The sequence below is a fragment of the Quercus suber genome, unplaced genomic scaffold (assembly GCF_002906115.3).
Source record: "Quercus suber isolate HL8 unplaced genomic scaffold, Cork oak 2.0 scaffold_689, whole genome shotgun sequence".
NCBI classification, from domain to species: domain Eukaryota; kingdom Viridiplantae; phylum Streptophyta; class Magnoliopsida; order Fagales; family Fagaceae; genus Quercus; species Quercus suber.
In genome coordinates, this window is record NW_027070130.1 from 173,425 (window position 1) to 194,212 (window position 20,788).

General features: G+C 34.0%; 1 protein-coding gene across 1 annotated transcript; it reads left to right on the forward strand.

The window, feature by feature from the left end:
• The first annotated feature begins 18,171 nt into the window (after positions 1-18,171).
• LOC112006662 (psbQ-like protein 3, chloroplastic) lies at positions 18,172-19,273 on the forward strand. Its single transcript, XM_024038966.1, has 2 exons — positions 18,172-18,633; positions 19,178-19,273. The coding sequence occupies exons 1-2, from the start codon at positions 18,172-18,174 to the stop codon at positions 19,271-19,273; spliced, it is 558 nt and encodes a 185-aa protein (XP_023894734.1).
• Positions 19,274-20,788: the final 1,515 nt, after the last annotated feature.

Genomic DNA, 20,788 nt, shown 5'->3' on the forward strand with positions numbered 1-20,788 from the left:
ATATCAAACAATTAATGTGCGGAATATGATAACAAGCTTATAACAGAATTGATAAAACAATCTAAGCCAAATATAAACACATCCACAGCAGTAAATATAAGGCAAAGATAAAGGAAAGAGAGATGCAAACACACGGACAACACACGATGTGTTATCGAAGAGAAAACCGAAGTCCTCGGCGTAAAACCTCTCCGCTGCCCTCCAAGAGGTGATAAAATCCATTAAAGAATATAGTTGGGATACATGAACAGCAGAAGACCCTCCAACTCTAATCTACCTAAGTACCTAAGCCCTCCAAGCTTCTTGCTCCAACGAGGTTACGCCGAACCTATTTCTTCTTTAACTTCCCGGATTCCGCTACTTGACCATAGCATCAACCAATGTATATTGGTTCCTTCCCAAACTGCTTCCCTAAGCACCAAATGGACCTTCTCATAGACGTGGGTGTGGTGAGATAAGAGTTTGGTAAATAACCTCTCAAGGGTATGACAATGGAGAGGAAAAGAGTAGAGGAATTTGTAGAGTCTCTTAGATGAAGATTGGGGATGAGGTAATCTTGTTTTTCTCTAGGGTTTTCTCTCAAAAAATTCTCTCTGGAAGCTCTCACAATATGATGGGTATAAGGGTGTACATATATAGTAGGGTGAGAAGGGAATGCAAAATGTCAGTTTTTGCCAAACAGGGCAAATTGGCGACTTGGTCTCGCGGCTTGTCCAAGTCGTGAGTTCAAGTTGCGACGTAACGGCCTGGCCAGCCTGGGACTTTTGTCTTGTAACGTGACAGCTGGCGCGACCCTTCAGCTTCCCAGTGTGCCTCTCATGTGCCAACTTTTGGCGGCTTGCTAATCGCGATCCACCCGCGAGCCCTAGCCGCGAACCTCTATTTTTCTTGCACACTCTTGAGCTTTTCTTCACATCTTCTCACACACTACCCTTACAATTTTCCCACCTAAATACAGGGTTACTAAGTGCTAAATTACAAGCAAATTTGTCACGGAATAAAACCAATTAGATGGTTGATTAAATTCAACCTTACAATATTCAATTTAACATATTAAGTTGAAACTTCTTCAAGAAAGAGGCAAATACCTAGCCCTCCCTAGGTAGAAAACAAAAAATCAACAATTCTAAAAGCTATAGGCTCTTCTCAAAACATCAGCTCTTTTGAATTTCAAAACTCATTCATCTCTTTAGCGATTCATTCTTAGTAGTAATTAGTTTCTTATATTTATATAATTATATTGGCGTCTTTAGTGTAGAAATTTGGTAATCTCTTGGTGTTCATTCCCTTTAATTGTTAGAAGTTATTCTCTTGTTCAAAATCCTTGCTACCTTATTTCTTTTTTCTTTTCTCTCATGTTGATTTTATCTTCTCTTTGGATAGATTTTTTTTCCTTTTTGTTTTCTAACCCTTTCTCTCCAAAATCACAATGAGCACTTTGCTTAAGTAATTTTTAGGTAATCTCAGAGTACGGAGGACATGGTGCTCTCTCCTCTCATATTCATAATAGACCACATTACTGTACTCCGAAATTACTTAATAATTTTCCAAGTTGCCTAGGCCTCTTCTTTTTCTTGGACAAATTTTTGGGTTGAAAATGAGTTTAACCCTCACCCTCCCTTAAACCCTCCATCCTACCACCTAGGCTGGCCAGTAGCACCCTTGCCATCGTATCAATTTGAAAATCTAAAGATGTCATATGAGGGCTTAAAAATTGGGCATGGTTAACTTTAAACAGTTAGCTAGTCATCTAGTCAGCTTTCGAAAGATGTCATATGAGAGGGTGATTCAAAGAACAAGGTAATTAAGGAAATCTAAAAAAAAAAAAAAAAAAAACCTTGCAATCCTAGGGGTACCATATTCTTGTCTTCTATTTTAAATATATATATATATATATATATATATTCAATTTAACATATTAAGTTGAAACTTCTACAAGAAAGAGGCAAATACCTAGCCCTCCTTAGGTAGAAAACAAAAAATCAACAATTCTAAAAGCTATAGGCTCTCCTCAAGACATCAGCTTTTTTGAATTTCAAAACTCGTTCATCTCTTTAGTGATTCATTCTTAGTAGTAATTAGTTTCTTATATTTATATAATTATGTTGGCGTCTTTAGCGTAGAAATTTGGTAATCTCTTGGTGTTCATTCCCTTTAATTGTTAGAAGTTATTCTCTTGTTCAAAATCCTTGCTACCTTATCTCTTTTTTCTTTTCTCTCATGTTGATTTTATCTTCTCTTTGGATGGATTTTTTTTCCTTTTCGTTTTTTAACCCTTTCTCTCCAAAATCACAATGAGCACTTAAGTTGCTTAAGTAATTTTTAAATAACCTCAGAGTACAGGAACATGGTATTCTTTCCTTTCACATTCATAATAGACCTTGTTAATTAAATTCATAGTGAGTCTGCTATGAATATAAGAGGAGTGAGTACCACATTACTATACTCGATAATTACTTAATAATTTTCCAAGTTGCCTAGGTCTCTTCTTTTTCTTAGACAAATTTTTGGGCTGAAAATGAGTTTAACCCTCACCCTCCCTTAAACCCTCCATCCTACCACCTAGGCTGGCCAGCAGTAACCTTACCATCGTATCAATTTGAAAATCTAAAGATGTCATATGAGGGCTTAAAAATTGGGCATGGTTAACTTTAAACAGTTAGCTAGTCATCTAGTCAGCTTTCTAAAGATGTCATATGAGAGGGTGATTCAAAGAACAAGGTAATTAAGGAAATTTGAAGAAAAAAAAAATAATAATAACCTTGCAATCCTAGGGCTAGGGGTACCATATTCTTGTCTTCTCCCGATAATTTTTTTTTTTTCTTGTCATTTCAGGCTTGAAAGAGGCACTTTTTTTTCTTTTTTTTCAGTTAACCATGATAATTGCATAAATTAAGAGTTAATGAGTCTATTACAACATACATAAGTTTTGTCAGAAGCCAAGAGGCTTGCCACCACAGGCACATAATATTAAGAGGCACATTTTACTCATTTATGAAAATTACTTTTTTTTTTTAATACTAAGTATTTTTAACACACACATACGAAGAAAGAAGAGACAATTTTTTTAAAGAAACCTACTTGACTCAAAATTTTCAAAGTAAATTTCAATATATTGCCAGCACAAGGTCAATAAGTTATATTACGTGTTAGGTCCCAAAAGTCTGATTTATATAATTTAATGACCTCCTTAATAATCTTTTTTTTTTTTTAATATCTAGAAAAATCTTAAACATGTTTAGGCCCCTATCAATCCATAAGACAATAATTCTCTTATAATTTAAAATGGATTTATTTCATGGTTTAAATTAAATTTTATAAATCTAATAGATATACAAACATTTACGTCATTTAAAATTTAAATGTAATAGATTTGAAACTTCACATGTGAGTCTATACTCTATAAATTTGTCTTAAATGATATATTTGTCTTAAATGAGAAATGACTGATATGTCATTTCTCTTAAATGACATATTATCAGTCGGTACATCCTTACATTTGTAAAATTTGGTTTGAGCCATAAATGACGTAAAATATATCTATATCAAATGAAAAAAGATCCCCTCTTTTTTTTCCTTTGGGTTTCAGCCCAAGCACAAGAAACAATATTAATGCTTAATAGAAGAAGCACAGGAAACCCGGGCTCGACACATTTTGCAAAAGATAGTGAGTGAATTTGTTTGAGAATGCATATTGCAAAAAATGTAGAGAATCAGTACTTAAATAATGTAGAAATGATTCCTTACCTTTTTCTTTTTTCAAAATAACATATTTCTTTTCTATTTAATTAAGAATAAATAAAAATAAATAGCTGATTTATACGCTATATATAGGAATAACAATATTTCCTTATATCAATCTTGACGAGGCTTTATACTCATTTTCACCTATGTAGGAGACATTTTTTTTCATACAATTTTATGATAATTTTAGTTTAAGGTTCTTTTACAAGAAATTGATCAACGGATATAAAATAATTTTTTGTTCTATAAAAATAGGTGTTCTATTTTTGCTTATATATATGCATCCCGGATTCACCATTAAAATATAAGTTTTTTTTAGAAGACATTAAAATATAAGTAAAATACAAATAATTGAGCTCTATTAATTTGAATATAAAATCTAGACGGGTGTGTTTTATAAATATATTGGAATGGTTTCGCTGCACAAGTAATACAAACATGTATCATCAATAAATAAATGACAGTTTATCATTGCCTATTTGAAAAACTGATTGGTATCTTGGTCTAATAATAAAAAGTTATCATTAGGAACATATGTCATAGGTTGAAACAATCTAAAAATAATAATAATAATAATAATAATAATAATAATAAATGATGTTAAAAGATAATGTCTTTATTGCAAGATATGTTCAAGCAAATGAAGGCTAATTTGATCTAATTAATTCTTCAGAGGAGACACGACACTTGAGTATGCAATCCATGGTCAGTTATCGAAGTAGGCAGATATCTACAGCTTTGTATCATTATTCTTGAAATTATTTGTGGCCGAAAAAGCAGCGATGTTAGGAATGATCTTGATGGTGGATACCTCCTTGAATGTGTAAGTTCTCTTATCAAAATGGTCTACTATTCCCAATTTCTTAACAATAAACCAAGTAAATATGAATAAGTCTAATTACACAATTTTTTACTCTTTTTTTTTTTTTTTTTGGTAATGTACTGAAGTGACAAGTTGTAAATGATAAAAAATAAAAGTAATGTTAGTAGTTGGTTTAAGTAAAAGTTGTTATCCTTTCACCAAAAAAAAAAAAAAAAGTATAAATAATTGTCTGCCACTTACTCCATGTCATTCCAATAAACAATGAAAAAAAAATTGTCCCCAACAAAGTTAAGAAATTGATCTACCGAATAGTCAAAATACTTATTAATTAGTACTAGGTTCTTTATAGTACGGATGCCAAAGGGGTGGGTTGGACATTTTTTAGATAGGGTCATAAACGGAATGGACATATAATATAATAATATATTGTTCAATTATCCATTTATTATTTATTTGAATTAATAATTAATACCTATTATTCACACAACTAATTTATTTTAGACACCACTCAACCCACTCATAACCCAATTATTATATTTACATTTGTAATTACAAAAATTGTAAAACCTCGCAACTAACCAAATGACCCCCTTTGTATTTTAAAAAATGATCCAAATACTCCATAAACTCGTAAAACCTCTAAGATGACCAAAATCCCCCCCTTCCCCCAATCTTTATGAAATCTCCAAAATGACCAAAATATCTCACCATAACTTGTAAATAACAAAACACCCTTAAGGTTTTGAAAGCTTTTATATCTAATAATAGAAAAGCACAAAGAGAGAAACCAACTTGAAGTTGAGACACCAAATGAGAAATATGAAAGGGGATGTTGCTAGTGATAATGATGTCATCCACATAGAGAAGGGGGAAAATAGTGACCTTGGAAGTATGAAGTACAAATAAAGGAGGTTCTACATAGGAAGCAGTGAAGCCCAAATGGAACAAATGATAGGTGAATCGATCAAACTAGGCCTTAGGTGCCTGCTTAAGTACATAGAGAGATTTATGGAGTTTGCAGACATGTTGAGGGCAAGTAGGATCAACATTACCCTGTGGTTGCTGCACATAGACATCCTCTTTTAGAAATCTATGTAAAAAAGCATAAGAGATATCCAGCTGCCTAAGAGGCTAATGAAAACTCACAGCCAAGGAAAGAACAAGCTTGATAGTAGCTGGTTTCACCATAGGACTAAATATTTCTGTGTAATCAATACCAGGCTGTTGGTGAAAGCCTTTAACAACCAACCTAGCCTTATACTTGACTATAGAACCATTTGGATTCATTTTTAGTTTGAATACCCGCTTACATCCAACCAAATTGACCCCAGGAGGCAATGGAACAAGAGACCTTGTGTTTTGCTTTTGTAGAGCAAAAAATTTAGCATCCATGGCTTTGCAACAATTGGAGCATTGAGTGGCAATCTTGTAATTAGGAGGTTCAGTGGCATTGTAGTCAATAATAGCCTTATAACATAGTTTGAGCTTAGTAATTCCAGTCTTAGACCTAGTCTACATAGAATGTGTATTAAGAGTAGAGATAGAATGAACATTGGAAGATGGTGTAGTAGGAAGAATAGGAGCAGATTGAGGTGGAGGAATTAAAGCCGAATCAGGTAGAGAATGAGTTTGTGAAGAAGGAACCAAGGTAGACTTAGAAATGACAAATGGCGAATTAGTCTCTGGAGATGGAGAAGTTAAAGAAGTTGATGAAACAGAAGTAGTGGGTGCCGGACCAAGAAGAGATAGTTGATTAGTAGAATGGAGATAAAGGAGGTTAGAAAACCAGGATTGATTAGAATTAGCAGAAGTGGGAATAGATGAAGAGCAGACAAGTAGAGAAAAAGGAATTTGGACTCATTAAATGCATGTCTAAAGGTATAGAGTTTATTGGTAGTAGGATCAAGACATAGATAGCCTTTGGAACAAGTAGAATAGCCTAAGAAAACACACTCAGTGGTTCTTTGATCTAGCCTATGAGCTGTAAAAGGCCTAAGAAAAGGATAGCAGGCACAACCAAACACTTTCAATTGTGAAAGGTCTGGTGAGGAATGATGAAGAACTGACCACGGGGAATTAGAGTGTAACACACGAGTAGGTAACAAATTAATCAAGTTGACAACAGTTTGAGCAACAAAAGACCAGAAAGAATTAGGAATTTGGGATTGTGAAAGGAGAGTAATAGCTGTTTCAATAATATGTCTATGTTTCCTTTCAACAAGCCCATTTTGTTGTGGGGTGTAGGGACAAGAAATTTGATGATTTATGCCATTAGAGAGAAGATATTGTTTAAAAGGATGTGAAGTGTACTCTCCTCTACAATCAAAGTTTTTAATTTTGGTGGAGTATTGTGTTTCTACCATGGATTTAAAATGCTGGAACATGGTAAAGACTTTAGATTTAATAACAAGCAAATAGAACCAAGTAAATTTGGTGAAATGATCTACAAAAATCACATAGTATTTATATTGATTAACAGAATTTGGAACATGCCCCCACAAATCTGAATGAACAATTTCAAAAGGAGAATTTGCAACAAATTTAAAAGTACCAAATGGTAATTTATGCATCTTACCATGTAAACAATGAGTACAAGACTGTAAAATATTGGTACATTTATTTGCAAATGGAAGTAAAGAAGATAAAGCTAAGCTAAGAATTTGGTGATTAGGATGACCAAGCCTGCTGTGCCAAAGTTGAAGTAAAGAATTTTGAGAAGCAACACTGTTGTAGACCCTAGGAAAAAGACTAAGATTGTGAACTTTGTTTGGATACATTGGATACACCCCTTGTTCACTCTTGCCTTGATAAAGGACATTCCCCATGGCCAAAGTTTGAATAGATAGTATGTTCTCATCAAAATAGCACCAACAATGATTATCATGACAAATTTTATGTACTCAAGCTAGGTTTGAGGATATTGAAGGAACTATTAAAACATTATTGAAAGTAAGAGATAAATTAGAAGAGGGAATAGTGACACTACCAACATATGTTATAGGAAGATTTTGACCATTGTCCACAGTAAAATGATTAGCACCATTTTAAGGTTTTGGAAATGCAAGATTGTTAAAGTTAGCTATGACATGGTCTGTTGCAGCACTATCAGCTAGTCAGGGCTATTCTTGTGTAATGGTTGCATTAGATGCTGTGGCCATTGCTACAAGTTTGGTTGGAGGGTGCTTTCCTTGATATGCATAGTCCATTCTATGGTAACAATCCAAGGCCAAGTGACTTGTTTTACCACAAATTTGGCATACAGGCCTATCACTTTTTTGAGAAAACTGATTTGGGGAATATTGGGAATTACTGGCCTTGTGACTGGTTCTGAGATTATGAACCTGGATTAGAAAAGTTCCTACCACGACCTCTTTGGCCATTGTATGAACCTCTTCCACAACCTCTATTACCATAAGACTGCTGATTATAATTGGTATTATTTGGAGGTCTTGCAGTGTTAACTGCCATAGCAAATGTTTCTTTGACTTCAAAAAAATCATGTAGAGACTCTTCTTCTGCACTAAGCATGGTAGCTAGTTCATCAAAAGTCAAAGTTGTGCTCCTAGTTTTTATAGCAGATCTAAAGGCACTATACTCTTTTGGAAGACCTTTGATAGCTATGTGTAAGAGTTCTTCATCATCCAAATGAACTCCTATAGCCATTAGCTTGTCTCTAACCACCTTTATCTTTTGTAGATACAGATCCACAGTCTTAAATCCTTTGTGAACGTTGTGAAGTTCTCCTTTGAGATTCATCACATGTGATTTGAAGATGGAAGAAAATCGATTCTCTAGAACCTTCCGAACCTTCCACACATCGATGGCAGAAGTACACCAACAGTAAGTGCAAGCATTGATGGTAAAAGTGTAGAACTTATAAAGGTCAATAGAGCCTTTTTTTTTTTTTTTTGGATTTTCAAATCTAAAAATCTGGGTTGATCATATATGTAATTGAACTGGATAGATCCTTAAGAAATTTATCAAGAACTGGTTGAAACTCATCGAGGAGATCAAACATTGCATAAGTTTCTAGCACTATTGCTATTTAATGCTTCCAAACTATGTAGTTCGAGCTATCCAGTTTTATTGTCATCATGTTAGCCATATTTGACATAAGCAATAAAGGCTAGCTCATCAAATTCGTAGAAAAGAATGACGGAGCCATTGTTGAAGTGCTTGAGGTCAATGTACTGTGAACAGTTTTTGGACCCCTTAACATAACCAGATTAACCCAGTTAATTAGCCAAGTGATTAACTTAGAATTATGCAAATCTAGGTTATCACAATCAAACAATTATATCAAGTATGTAATAGTAGAAAAGTAAATAACACAATGATACGATGACCCAGGAAACCACACGGTAAAAACCTGGGGAGAATTTGACCTAGCTATCCTCAAGGTAAACTTGAATCCACTATCTTAAAAGAATCGAAGTTCATACAATAAGACTTACAAGCCCCCACGCTCGACTTCTTATTGCTACCCACTAATAGAACTTACTGACACGACCATGTGCAAGTTCCGAGACCACGGACTCTTTCTTTCTTGGATTCTCCAGCAAGTACAAGCACCCACGCTTGTTTCTCTTTAAGCTTCAATGGTAGCAACTGAATTGATCATCAAGATATAGATAACATCTCCTCCTTGAAAACCCTAAAATTTGTGTAAAGAAAAGCTCCTCTAGATCTCACACGAGATTTACATAAAACAGCAATACGAGCAACCTCTAAAACGTGGCTAGGGTTTGCCTTATATACCTAGGGCAAAAACATAAAACCCTAAACGTTTTAGGAGTTAGGGCTGAGTTGAAATTATGCAGTAAAAATGCATCTGACTCGATTTTCGATTGATCGAGGCTAAGCTTCGATCGATCGAACCAGGTCGAGAAGCACTATTAAATCCTGCATTAGCTTGTTCCAACTTTACATAAATATTACAACTTTGAGCACATCTAAACAAGACTAAATAATCTGTTTTGATCATTGTTTGCCAACAATACAAATTAGAGTTCTAAATACATAGATTTCTAAATCTTTAGAACCTAACATACTGGAAGTTGAAGAAGCCATAATTGAATTTCCCAAGTTTTGATCTGATACCATGAAAGCTTTTATATAAGATAATAGAAAAGCACAAAGAGAGAATTTTGAAGAAGATGAAGGTGAAGATGAGAGAGTGAGAGAGAAAGAATTGAGAGAAAACTTGTATTTTTGATTGATAATGAAAGTATACACTGTATGAGATATTTATACTAATCTATATTTTGCTTTAACTAAATCTTGTAACTATCAATAATTAAGCACGTGTAACAATTGCATTTGAATAGGTTAACAAACTTAATAACAAACTTAATTTTGGAGGGAAAGTCTGTTAAGGAGGAATATTCCTGTTATGATTGGTATGATTATATCTTGATGAATCTAGGCTTGTGTTTGGGCTACTGAGTGACACTGTGTGAATTGGTGAAGACATGTGTGCATACTTAAGTTGACTTCTTCATGCATGTGTCAATAGGGGAAACGTTGTCGTTTTGTGTGCCCTGTTTCTGTGTTATGCTAGTACTCTGTTTAATAGGTTTAGGGTATTTATAGGCTTTTGAAAAGGGGGGGGGGTAAGGGGGGGTGATCACTTCCTTATAAATGGGGAACCTGATAGTAAACCATTCCTTAAATGGCTAAGGAATGGTTTGGGATCCCTTTCCGATGTACTACAATATGAGGGCTATCAACTTCATTTAACGAAGGAGTGATAGTTGGTCAGAGTATTAAATGCGGAGTGATAGTTGTTGGAGTGATGGGTTGTGTTTCAAACACTTAGTTTTGTGCTTTGTGTTCCACATTGATTAGAAGTGAACCATGTTATGTGTTTATAAGCCACTATTCACCTTAAGTGGTAACTTAAAAGATAATGGGCTAGGTTTTAGAGTTGGGATTGGGTTGGGTTTATGCTTGTCTCTACCTCTATTGGGCTATATTTTCCTTTATTTTCCTTCTAGCATTTTTAGCTTAGTCCATTGGGCATTTAATAAGCAGGCCGTTGGGTATGCATAGTGACCGTTGGGGCCAGCTTTAATCTCTCATTTCCTTTGGCTTATAAAACCCTTCAGCCCTCATTTCTTTTTCTCATATTCCTTTTCTAGCTGCACTCCACAACTCCTCTATTTTCTTCTCTTCTCCCACAAAACTTTATACACTTGTTTTGGGTGTAAGGAAAGGCAAAATAAGAAGGATGTTCTTTAGTTCTTCTTGATTGGGTGTGCGTCCATATCAAAAATATTTACTATTATCTAATCTTGGGGGTTTGTTTGGCCAAGAAAGCCTAAGGCATCGAGTTCTATTCTGGGCGACACAAATCAACCTTTAAGGACAACACAATTTGTGTGATTTTATAGTTTGTGAGATCTTTCTAACTCTATCTATTTATTTTTGTCATTGCTAATTTTTTTAGGGTTTATATTGTTGAATCAAAACTTGTTTATTTAGCCATATTCTTCAACAATAGTTAGCCCTCCCAAGAAGATAACTAATATAACTATTAAATTAATTATGACATTATCATAGTTTGACATTGGTCCACCTCAAAAACCTTGACCTCTCCATTTTCAATTCGTTGAACAATTCAGGTTTCAAAGCCATGCTAGGAGTAGGGTGCATGCCTGAGTCGAGAATGCCAAAGCACTAGTGAGGTTAGAGAAGATGAATACCAACAAAAAGAAGTCAGAGGCTAAAAATTTGAACATGTGTCCAATTCTATGGCCAGTCCCAAGCTCTTGCCATGTCCCTAGATCTTGTACAACATAACTAGAGAAATAAAAGGTGATTTGATAACCAAATTTAGCTTATTGCCCACAAAACTAATTTGTATAAGAGATTGGGCACATGTAACACCTTAGGAATCAAAAGATTGGAAGTAAAGATGGTGCCTATACTAAGAATAGACATAGCAGCGCCATCGACTGTAAAAAAAAAAAAAAAAAAAAAAAGGACAAATATGGTGTCATGTAATTGCAACAGGCAAAGTTAAGAAGCTAAAAGGAAGACTTACTAGGCAAGATAGAGAGAGTAGGGTAAGATGATGTATTACCAGACCTAGCCAAAGCCTAAGTGATGATAATTTGGTCCTTCATAATCTTAAAATTTTACAAAAACAACACTCAATAGATTGCTAAGTGGTGTAAAACTGAAAAACGTTGTAAAAAATTGTAACCTTAATGCATGTGTAGGAGCACAGTCTTTATTCTTAAGTAAGACAAATTCTGAGGATAGAATTGATATTTTGTCTAGTTTTGACTCTTGGTAAGTGGGGTGAAATGGTTTCATTGGGTTATGACAAAAAAAATATTGGAGAATCCATTTCAAAGGCAATTGAAACAATAAAACCAACTTAAATAGATCAAAGGGTTTTAAAAATATCAATTTTATGAAAGCTTCGTTGCCAACTAAAGTGAGTTTGGCTGCAACTTTTTGCTTTTTAGGAAGCCGATAAGATGTCATATTATTTATATATGGCAATACCCTACTTGTGAGGGTGTAATGCCTTCAACAAGCTAGGGAAAGCCAAAGCCTTTTTAATGGAAAGCCTTACAAAGTGGTAGGAAAACCAATACAATATCTTATGATTTAAGCATGGTGATCCACTACATGCGAGGATAAAGCCAACCCTTAAAAAGATGGGAATGCCAGTGCATAAACCTCGCAAAGTGCCAAAGAAGCAAACGAACCCTTACCTCATTGCCATATGGTAATTTGCTATACACGAGGATAAAACTTCTCCTTAAGAAAATAATAAACCTATGCATTCTTTGAGTCACTATATGCATGAACGGTTGGAAAACACAGTTTTGCATCTCATACAAAAACACGCAATGGAAATAAACAGATCTACTTCATTTATGTGAGATAAGAAGGAACATATGTATTTTAGAAACAAAGAATAGGAAGGCGTACCTTGATGCAGTGAAATTCAAAAACACACTGAACTTGGAAAGACTTTCAATCTTCACTCCAATTTCACATATGCCCAAGAGGTGTGGTCTCTCAATCAGTTTTATATACTTGTTTAAGAGAATAAGAGAAAAGTCTTTTGAGAAATCTATATGTTTCTCTTTTTTAATCAGTTATTAAATAAATAACTGATTATCTAATTAAGTTAATTGGCCAGCCCATTGGGTTATAGTGTGTGGCTTGGGTTGGGACCAAAAGAGACAAATAAAGCTCTAACTCTAATGGGTTTCATGCTTATCTGTCAACTCTTGACAAATCCAAAATTATCATTAATTGATTTTTTTTTTTTACAAAAACTATTAATTATATTTAATATCACTATATAAATATAATTGCACTCTATGCCTTATTAATAAATTATATTCCAAGACTTTATTATCTAAACATTTAACTACTTTATGAAAATATTCGTAGTAATACAAAGTCATAATATATAACTGTTACTTTGAAGATTACTACCTCTTGATCCTTATGTACCCGATTTAATCTTTTAAGTTATTCATATATATATATATATATATTTATGAAATCTAATTTCATAAAATATAAACTTTAGTAACTTTTTACTAAAGTGGTTAGGCCTAACACTCTAAATAACCAAACTCATAAAACTTATCACAAGTGAAAATTTTATATCTCTAAAAAGAAATTATGAATTCCATCTTGAGAATATGTGTTTCTTCAACACTACGTGTGTTTGCCGAACATACTGAGGTTTTGATGTTAGATTAGATCTCACTCCTGATATATCAAAACAACCTACATTTCATGATTGGGTTCACTATTTTCTCAGGATTGAGAGTTTATGTAAATAAAAGTTGTGAGATTTATTATTCATTTGAAAGTCATTAATAGAATAATAAATCTCACAGTAGTCCAGTTCAATATGTCTTATACACTTAAAACATATTAACATATCAAGTAGAAGTCTCCACTTCCATGATCAAAACAAATCATCTTAGTTGACATGCTATAGTCTTCGTAGATGAAATGCCCAATTTCATCATCGACTATGAATTAAGATTCGGAGTTTATAAAGAACTTATGATTTACATCTTCTGTGACTAAATTACATACAATGCATCTGAAGGACTACAGGATAATGTCCAAATATTCATGTTACCATTATTTTAGATAATAAAACAATTTTATTACTTATAACATAATGTCATACATAATGTCATACACAACATTATACAATAGGATTTTAGGACACTAATCCTAACATGAACGTGATCTATTCAAAAGATTATGGCAAGACAAGCTCTGCTTGTGCGAACACAATCAGCCTCCAAGAAATAGTGACACAAAAGTGCACCATGACCTGCAATACGCGAAAACACAACTTGTATATGGGAGCTTCTTGAAATTAATGATGTAGTGACCTAACACATTTCGAGTATAAGTCGACTACTAAGCAGCAAGCCAAGTTTCAATATATATGAGTTGCTATCTGTGAAACCATATATGCTTGTCAATATAGCACTAAAATTGGTGCATAGACAGCAAGACACGTGCTTAGCCAAAACTTGTCCACAATGAAATGGTAACCAAGCAACACATCTACTAACTAGCTCAAGCAAAGGCAAAGCCATATTCACAACATGTCTAATCAAGCATGTGTCATTCACAAGAGACTAAGTGTATACAATCTACCAAAGTTATGCTACTCAATCACAATCTATCAAAAAAAAAAAATCAAATAATCATAAATAAATAAAAAAGAACAACAATACAAAATAATAAAATTCATATATTGTAAGTATTACAATATATTATGCTAAATAAAGCATAATTTACAATACACATTTTTTCTCTCTCTCCAATCCATTTATGAGTACCGAATAAACATACTACACAAATTTATTAGAAATAGTCTTTTGATTTCTCTCTCCTAGTGCTGAATTTTGCATCATTCCCCCCCCCCCCCAAAAAAATTGTATAGTGCACATAAATCTTATAAACATGTATTTAAGCAATAATTTTCCAAAAGTCTCTAAATTAGGGACTAAAATGGTAAATTACTATTTTATATTTGGGTAACTTGTAAATTATACCTCTGAATTTTGAGGTTGTTTGGATTTTATATCATAAAGTTTGAGAATTTTGATTTTATATTGTAAATTTTGATTCTATTAGCAATTCACCGCATGGTTAGTTTCTGCTGTTAAGTGACACATGTGCATTCTAACATATTTTATTTTTGTCAAATTAGCCTCGAAGGTTCCATTCTAGTCAAGACCAAGAGCAGACCTAGCTGTAATATGACGCATATGCTTTGGCATTGTCCAGTTACAGTGGAGGCATGGAGAATGATTGATTTATTTTCATAATTCTCATTCCATTATTTATGTTTTTGATAATTTGTCTCTTTTTATGAGTAAATGGAATCAAGTAGATAATTTGAGAAAAATAATGGAAAAAGCAAAACCTCTGGCTACAAATTCCATACGCTTTGGTGTCAACAAAATTAAAAATCACCACAATAAAACCAAGTAGTTACACTTTTAAAATTGACTTAAAAATTGACTAGCTTTAAAAAAAAAAAAAAAAAAAAAGACTCCATTAATCAGCAGTTTCAATTCTCACTCTCACTTTGCACCCAAAAAAAAAAGAAAAAAAAAAAGAAAGAAAAGAAAAAACACACTCCCATTCTCACTCTCACTCACACTTAGACATGGCAAACGGGTTAGAATTTTCTGACTCGACCCAAAAAATACCTAACTTAAACTTGATTTTTTTTGACCCGAAGCAAAAAAGGGTTGACCCATGGCCTGACCCGACCCGAACCCGAACCATTTTTTTGGGTAAAAAAAAAAAAAGTAAAATTAAGACAATATTGGTTTAATTGTTTATTGTGAGCTTTAAGGAAATAATTGATACATTTACATAATCATATGCAAATTAATTGAAAGATAAATTGTTGAGCATTCTGTAATGAGTAAAGATTTTTAGATATCAAATAGTAAAGTATATGCCAAGATAATTTGGTTACTGTAGAGTTAAAAACGTAGATTTAAAATTGTAGGCATGTGTGAGAAACATTCATCAGTGTGAAAATAGTGAAGCCAAAGTATCAAATTAGCATAAATTATGAATGTTTAGACCTATTTTTTTAACAATGTATGTCCTAAATAAACAGCTTTTCAAAATAAATTATGATATTTTCTAGAGTGTGTATTGCTTAACAATGATATAATATTCATAAAAGAGACCATATATAAATAAGTAAGCAATCAAACTTTAATGTATATCTCAATTGAAATAGAGTGCCAAATACAATTGATATTAAATTATAAAATTAATTTTCAAGATTGTAAATTTCTTATATGTTTTTATTCTTTATTAAATGAGTTATCCAATAAGTCATTTGTAATTTTGTTTGCTATTTTGGAATGTTGATATTGTGTAGAAATAAAACTTGTGTATTTGTTTTACTTATCTTTGTGTTATTTTGTTTTAGATAGCAATGTTGGGATTTGTATAATTTTAAAATTATTGAATAAGTATTAATAAGTTTAACTGAGTTCATTCTTGATATAAGTGGTGAATTAAAATAATGCATTTTACATCAAGTAATTTGTTGCATAACTTTCCAAATGACAAATACATGTCGTTTTCTTTATTAAAAAAAAAAAATCATGTGAAAAATATGGGTCAACCTGACCTGACCCGCAACCCAATTGACCCGAACCTGTTTTAACCCACTTAAAAAATCCCATTTTGACCCGTGACCCGTTTGACTCACAATCCGATTGACCCAACCCCCCCTACCCATTTTGCCATGTTAGTGACACTCACACCATCTATTCTAATTAAATAACAAATAAAACATTGAAATCCTCTTTCACTGTCAGTTCTCAATAGCCAATAGGCGCTCTCTAATCTAAGCCAGCCAACTAACCAAGTTTCAGGTACAGGCTCTTTCTCTCTCTACCCACCTCTATCACACCTCAAAATTCAGGGAACTTCTTACATATTGTTTTCTTGTTCTTTACTTACTTGTTACCTATTTATTTGAAATGTTACACAATTTTGTTATTGTTGTTGTTGTTGTTGTTGTTTCATTTGAACTTTAACATTATGAAAAAGATACTAATAGATATTACATTGATATTGTAAGGTGTAGGCAGTACTAGGAAGAAGATACTGAATGTGGTTGTGTTAAGAATAGCTTGCCTTGGTGTAAGGAATACAAGTATGGGTGGACAGTGGACTTACCCTATATTTGTTTTGTTTTTTTTGTTTTTTTTGGGGGGGGGGGGGAAATATATTAGTTCAAAATAAAAATTGTAGGGACTCCTTTTGTAAAGGCTCCCCAACAATACATTTTTAGAGAGTGGATCGAAGGTTTAGGCCCTAGCAGACTTACAACGGAATACAAATCACTCCTTTTTCATTGAAGGGGAATGAGCCCAGTTTACAACTGAGGGTAGCTCTTCGGCACTCGTCCGAGGAGGCCCCTCTCCCTGAAACTGACGCTACCTCTCAATCCTCCCCAGTTCCAAAAGAAAAATCCCCTCCCCCTTAACTTCTCTTGCTCTACTTTCTTATATCCCTCTCCCCTTTCCTCTGTTGATCATCCATTGGCCTCTGCTTTGACCGTCCGTCCCATCAGAGGCCTTATCCGTGCTCAAGTGGTTTACCCTGATCGATGTTGCTCTGTCAAGGGGTTACATCCCCATTAATGCGGCCAGAGGGGGTTAGGTGAGCGCATTCAATGCAGAGGTGATAGTTCACCTCAGGCCTGCTCCTCCGCCGTTCTCCTGTCGCCGACGCGTGGCACTGGGCCCTCTCCTCCTCGGATATTCACAGCGTCCTCTGGTGGGATGGCCCTCGTGCTCCCCCGAGGTCTCGGATGCCCAAGGGCAGGCGCTTATCGGATATGATCCTCGGGAGTCGGTCTTCGCGCTTTCATCCTCGGACCACTCACGAATCCTCGGCGTGGGCCTTTTGGGCCTGGCTTGGAGTGGACCGAGGCCGCCCAATATTCTGGCCCCACAAAAATGTAAACAAAACGATTTTTTTTTTTTTATATATTATAAAAAATTACAATTTTCAAGATATATTGGATTCATTTCTTATATGAATTGTTTATTAAAAACATTTTTAATGTTTTATTCATTTGAAGATAACATAACTTTGATCTATGTGCATCATTTTTTCAAAGAAAGCAGATGTCACCCAGAAAAAAAAAATGCATGATGATTTTGTGTTCTTCAGCCCTCTATTGTAATGTTATTTGTAGTACTTTTCATATTCTATATGTTGTAAGAACAAAGCATATGTTGCTAGGTAGGAAGGAATATAAATTGTCTTTGGATTTTATAAGATAACTAAATGCTCATATAATCATGATCTTTTGCAGGAGGGTGTCGGAGACAGATAATTGCGGGTTTCAGTTGAAAAGGAAATAGGATCTTTGTCTGAATTCCATCTTTTAACCATTTTCTCTATAGATTCTTTCTCTGATAATTGAGTGCCATAAAGGTTGCTCTTAACAAGCATTTCTTTAAATCCTTGGACCATTCTGGAAATTGAAATAATAGATATAGATAGCGATTGCTATACCAAATTATCTTGTTATAATTCACAAGAGGATGTCATTTACACCATTGGTCTTGCAACCCAACCTATCACATTATCCTCCAACCTTCACCTGCTGTTCAAAACCCTCTTTTAGGTTGAGAGAGATGCCCCAGAAGGTCCTTATATCTAATTTCAGTAGAAGAAGAGTAGGAGGAATAGCAGCAATGGTGTCGATACTATTGGCACAAGAAGTGATTTTTGGTCAAGAGGTTGCCGAGGGATTAGAACTTAAGATGGTAGCACCTGGTCAAACATTTGAAGAGGCAATGAGTGAAATCAGAGGTCATGCACAAGCTTTGTTACAAATAAAATCTCTAATTGAGTCAGAGTCATGGGGTGAAGCACAAAAGGTCCTAAGGAAGAACTCAGCCTACCTGAAACAGGACATATATACCATAATCCAAGGCATACCTGGAAATGAGAGGCCCCAACTAAGGAAGCTGTATTCCAATCTCTTCAATAATGCCACCAGGGTAATGTTACTTACGCATCATCTTTATGTATCATGGAATTGGAGGACTTTTTCATTGGGATGGTTTTTGTGGCATTGATTTTAAGGTGATAAATGCCATATCCCCCTAGATTTCTGCTTTCCACATAATCTTCATATTTCTACCCACTAGATATATTCTATAATAGTGATCGTAAGTATTCCTAATATTTGGATCATCCATTTAGATTGAAATTGATATTCACAGGTTCCATCAAGTCAAATCAATGATTGTACAGCCAAAAGAGAGTAGTTTTCAATAAACCATTGCACGGGAAGTTTTTATTTATGTTAATTTTCATAGGAAATGTTACTCTTTCTGATACTGTTTTGACAGGTTTGTTCCTTTTGGTGACAATTTTGCTCTTACAGGAAGTTTATCTTCTTTTTTTTTTAATAAAAAAAAAAAGGGAAGAAGAAGATTCTGCTCTTGCTGAAATAAAGTTCTAGCTAGCCAAAATAAATAAATAAAAGGAAATTATTAATCTTGGGAACTGACAATTGTTCATGTTTAATGTACATTGCAGCTAGATTATGCGGCAAGTAACAAAGATGCATCACGTGTCTGGCAGTGCTATGATAACATTGTTGTGGCCCTCAATGACATTTTATTTAGGATATAGTCAGAAGGTGCGTTCCTTTTTCCTTCTTTCCTTTTTAAGATTCTTGTCCTTTGAAATATGAAATAATGGGACCTTAAACTGGTTTGTCTAAAAGGAGCTCATTTTGGCTAGACTTGTAGGAATCAGAGATTTGTGTCTGATTGGTCTTGTCAAAAACATGCTATAATAGGCGTGTTACCTTTTTGTAAAAGCTAAGCCTTGAAAAGAATATTATGAAATTTGGCCTGCTGAATTATTGGTTGGTATCTCATATCTGTTTGGCCAACTGCCTGTTTTGTAAGCTGTAGGAATTGATTTTGTCAATTTTAAGTGACCATAAACTAGCTGAACAAGGATCCTCACCTAAAGATTTGGATTTTGGCCCTAGCTGAAAAATGATATACATAAGAATAACAAGGACATGATCTGGTCCTGTTTTAATAACAATGTATGATCTTTATATAGATTTTTTGTTCTGTTACTAATTTTGAATTTGACACAGACAATTACAAGTTCCTCTTTAGAAAAATCAAAGGACTGATGTAGATTGCTATTAGTTCGTTGATCATAACCGGCATAAGAGTAGCATCCTAGCAAAACAACTTGAATTGCTAATTTGCTATGAAGGGTTGCTCGCTACCTCAGATGGTCCACCTGAACTTCCAAAATGTGAAAGAAAATGCTATCTTGAGCTCAACAGAATACAAAATGAGGATAACAACTAAGAAGCATCGTTTGTGGGACAAAATGGCTAATCAGTGACAAGGTACCACATTTATAAGTGACAAATGTGCCAACTTGCTCATGTACATATAAGAACAATAACCACATTTGTCACATGGTGCCAATAAAGCAAAGCAAGGGCGTTAGTATGAGTGGTTTTGGTGCCATAACTATGTGCCTAACTTTGTGCACAACTCGCCCACGTAGCAAGTTATGGTTGGTGGAAGGGTGACCCACAAAGGTTGTGTCACTAGAATTTAGTATTGGTGGGTACTTTTTGTAAGGTGATCAATGGGGCCATGGCCTTGGTCTAACTGGTTTACAAGATGGGCCGCTAGATATGTCTGGAATGGGCTTCTCATCATTTCTAATCTTCCCTTTTTCGTATTTACCCTGACCTTAGAGATGGGTTGCGGTTGGGACCTCCCATTTTCTTCTCTTAATTATATTTTAAAAAAAAAAACCGTTATTTAAAAAAACAAAAACAAAAAGAAATCCAATAATAGATATACAAGTATAGAATAATCCTAGTAGATAATTGACAATTACTAAATTATTGGAATAAATTATTTACTTTTCATGAATACATGATTATTTTGATAATTTAGAGAGGCTAATCAGGATTAGTTTACTCTAATCATAAAAATAGTCAATCATTATAAAATCTTGATTTTATCTCTTAAAAGTTCAAATATAAAAAAAAAAAATCATAATAATTTGGAAAAAAAAAAGAAAAAAAAAGAAAAAGGCCAAACTTGAAAATTGTTGACAAAGTGCCAATTTGCTCTCTGACTCTGACCATGTGGCAGAACG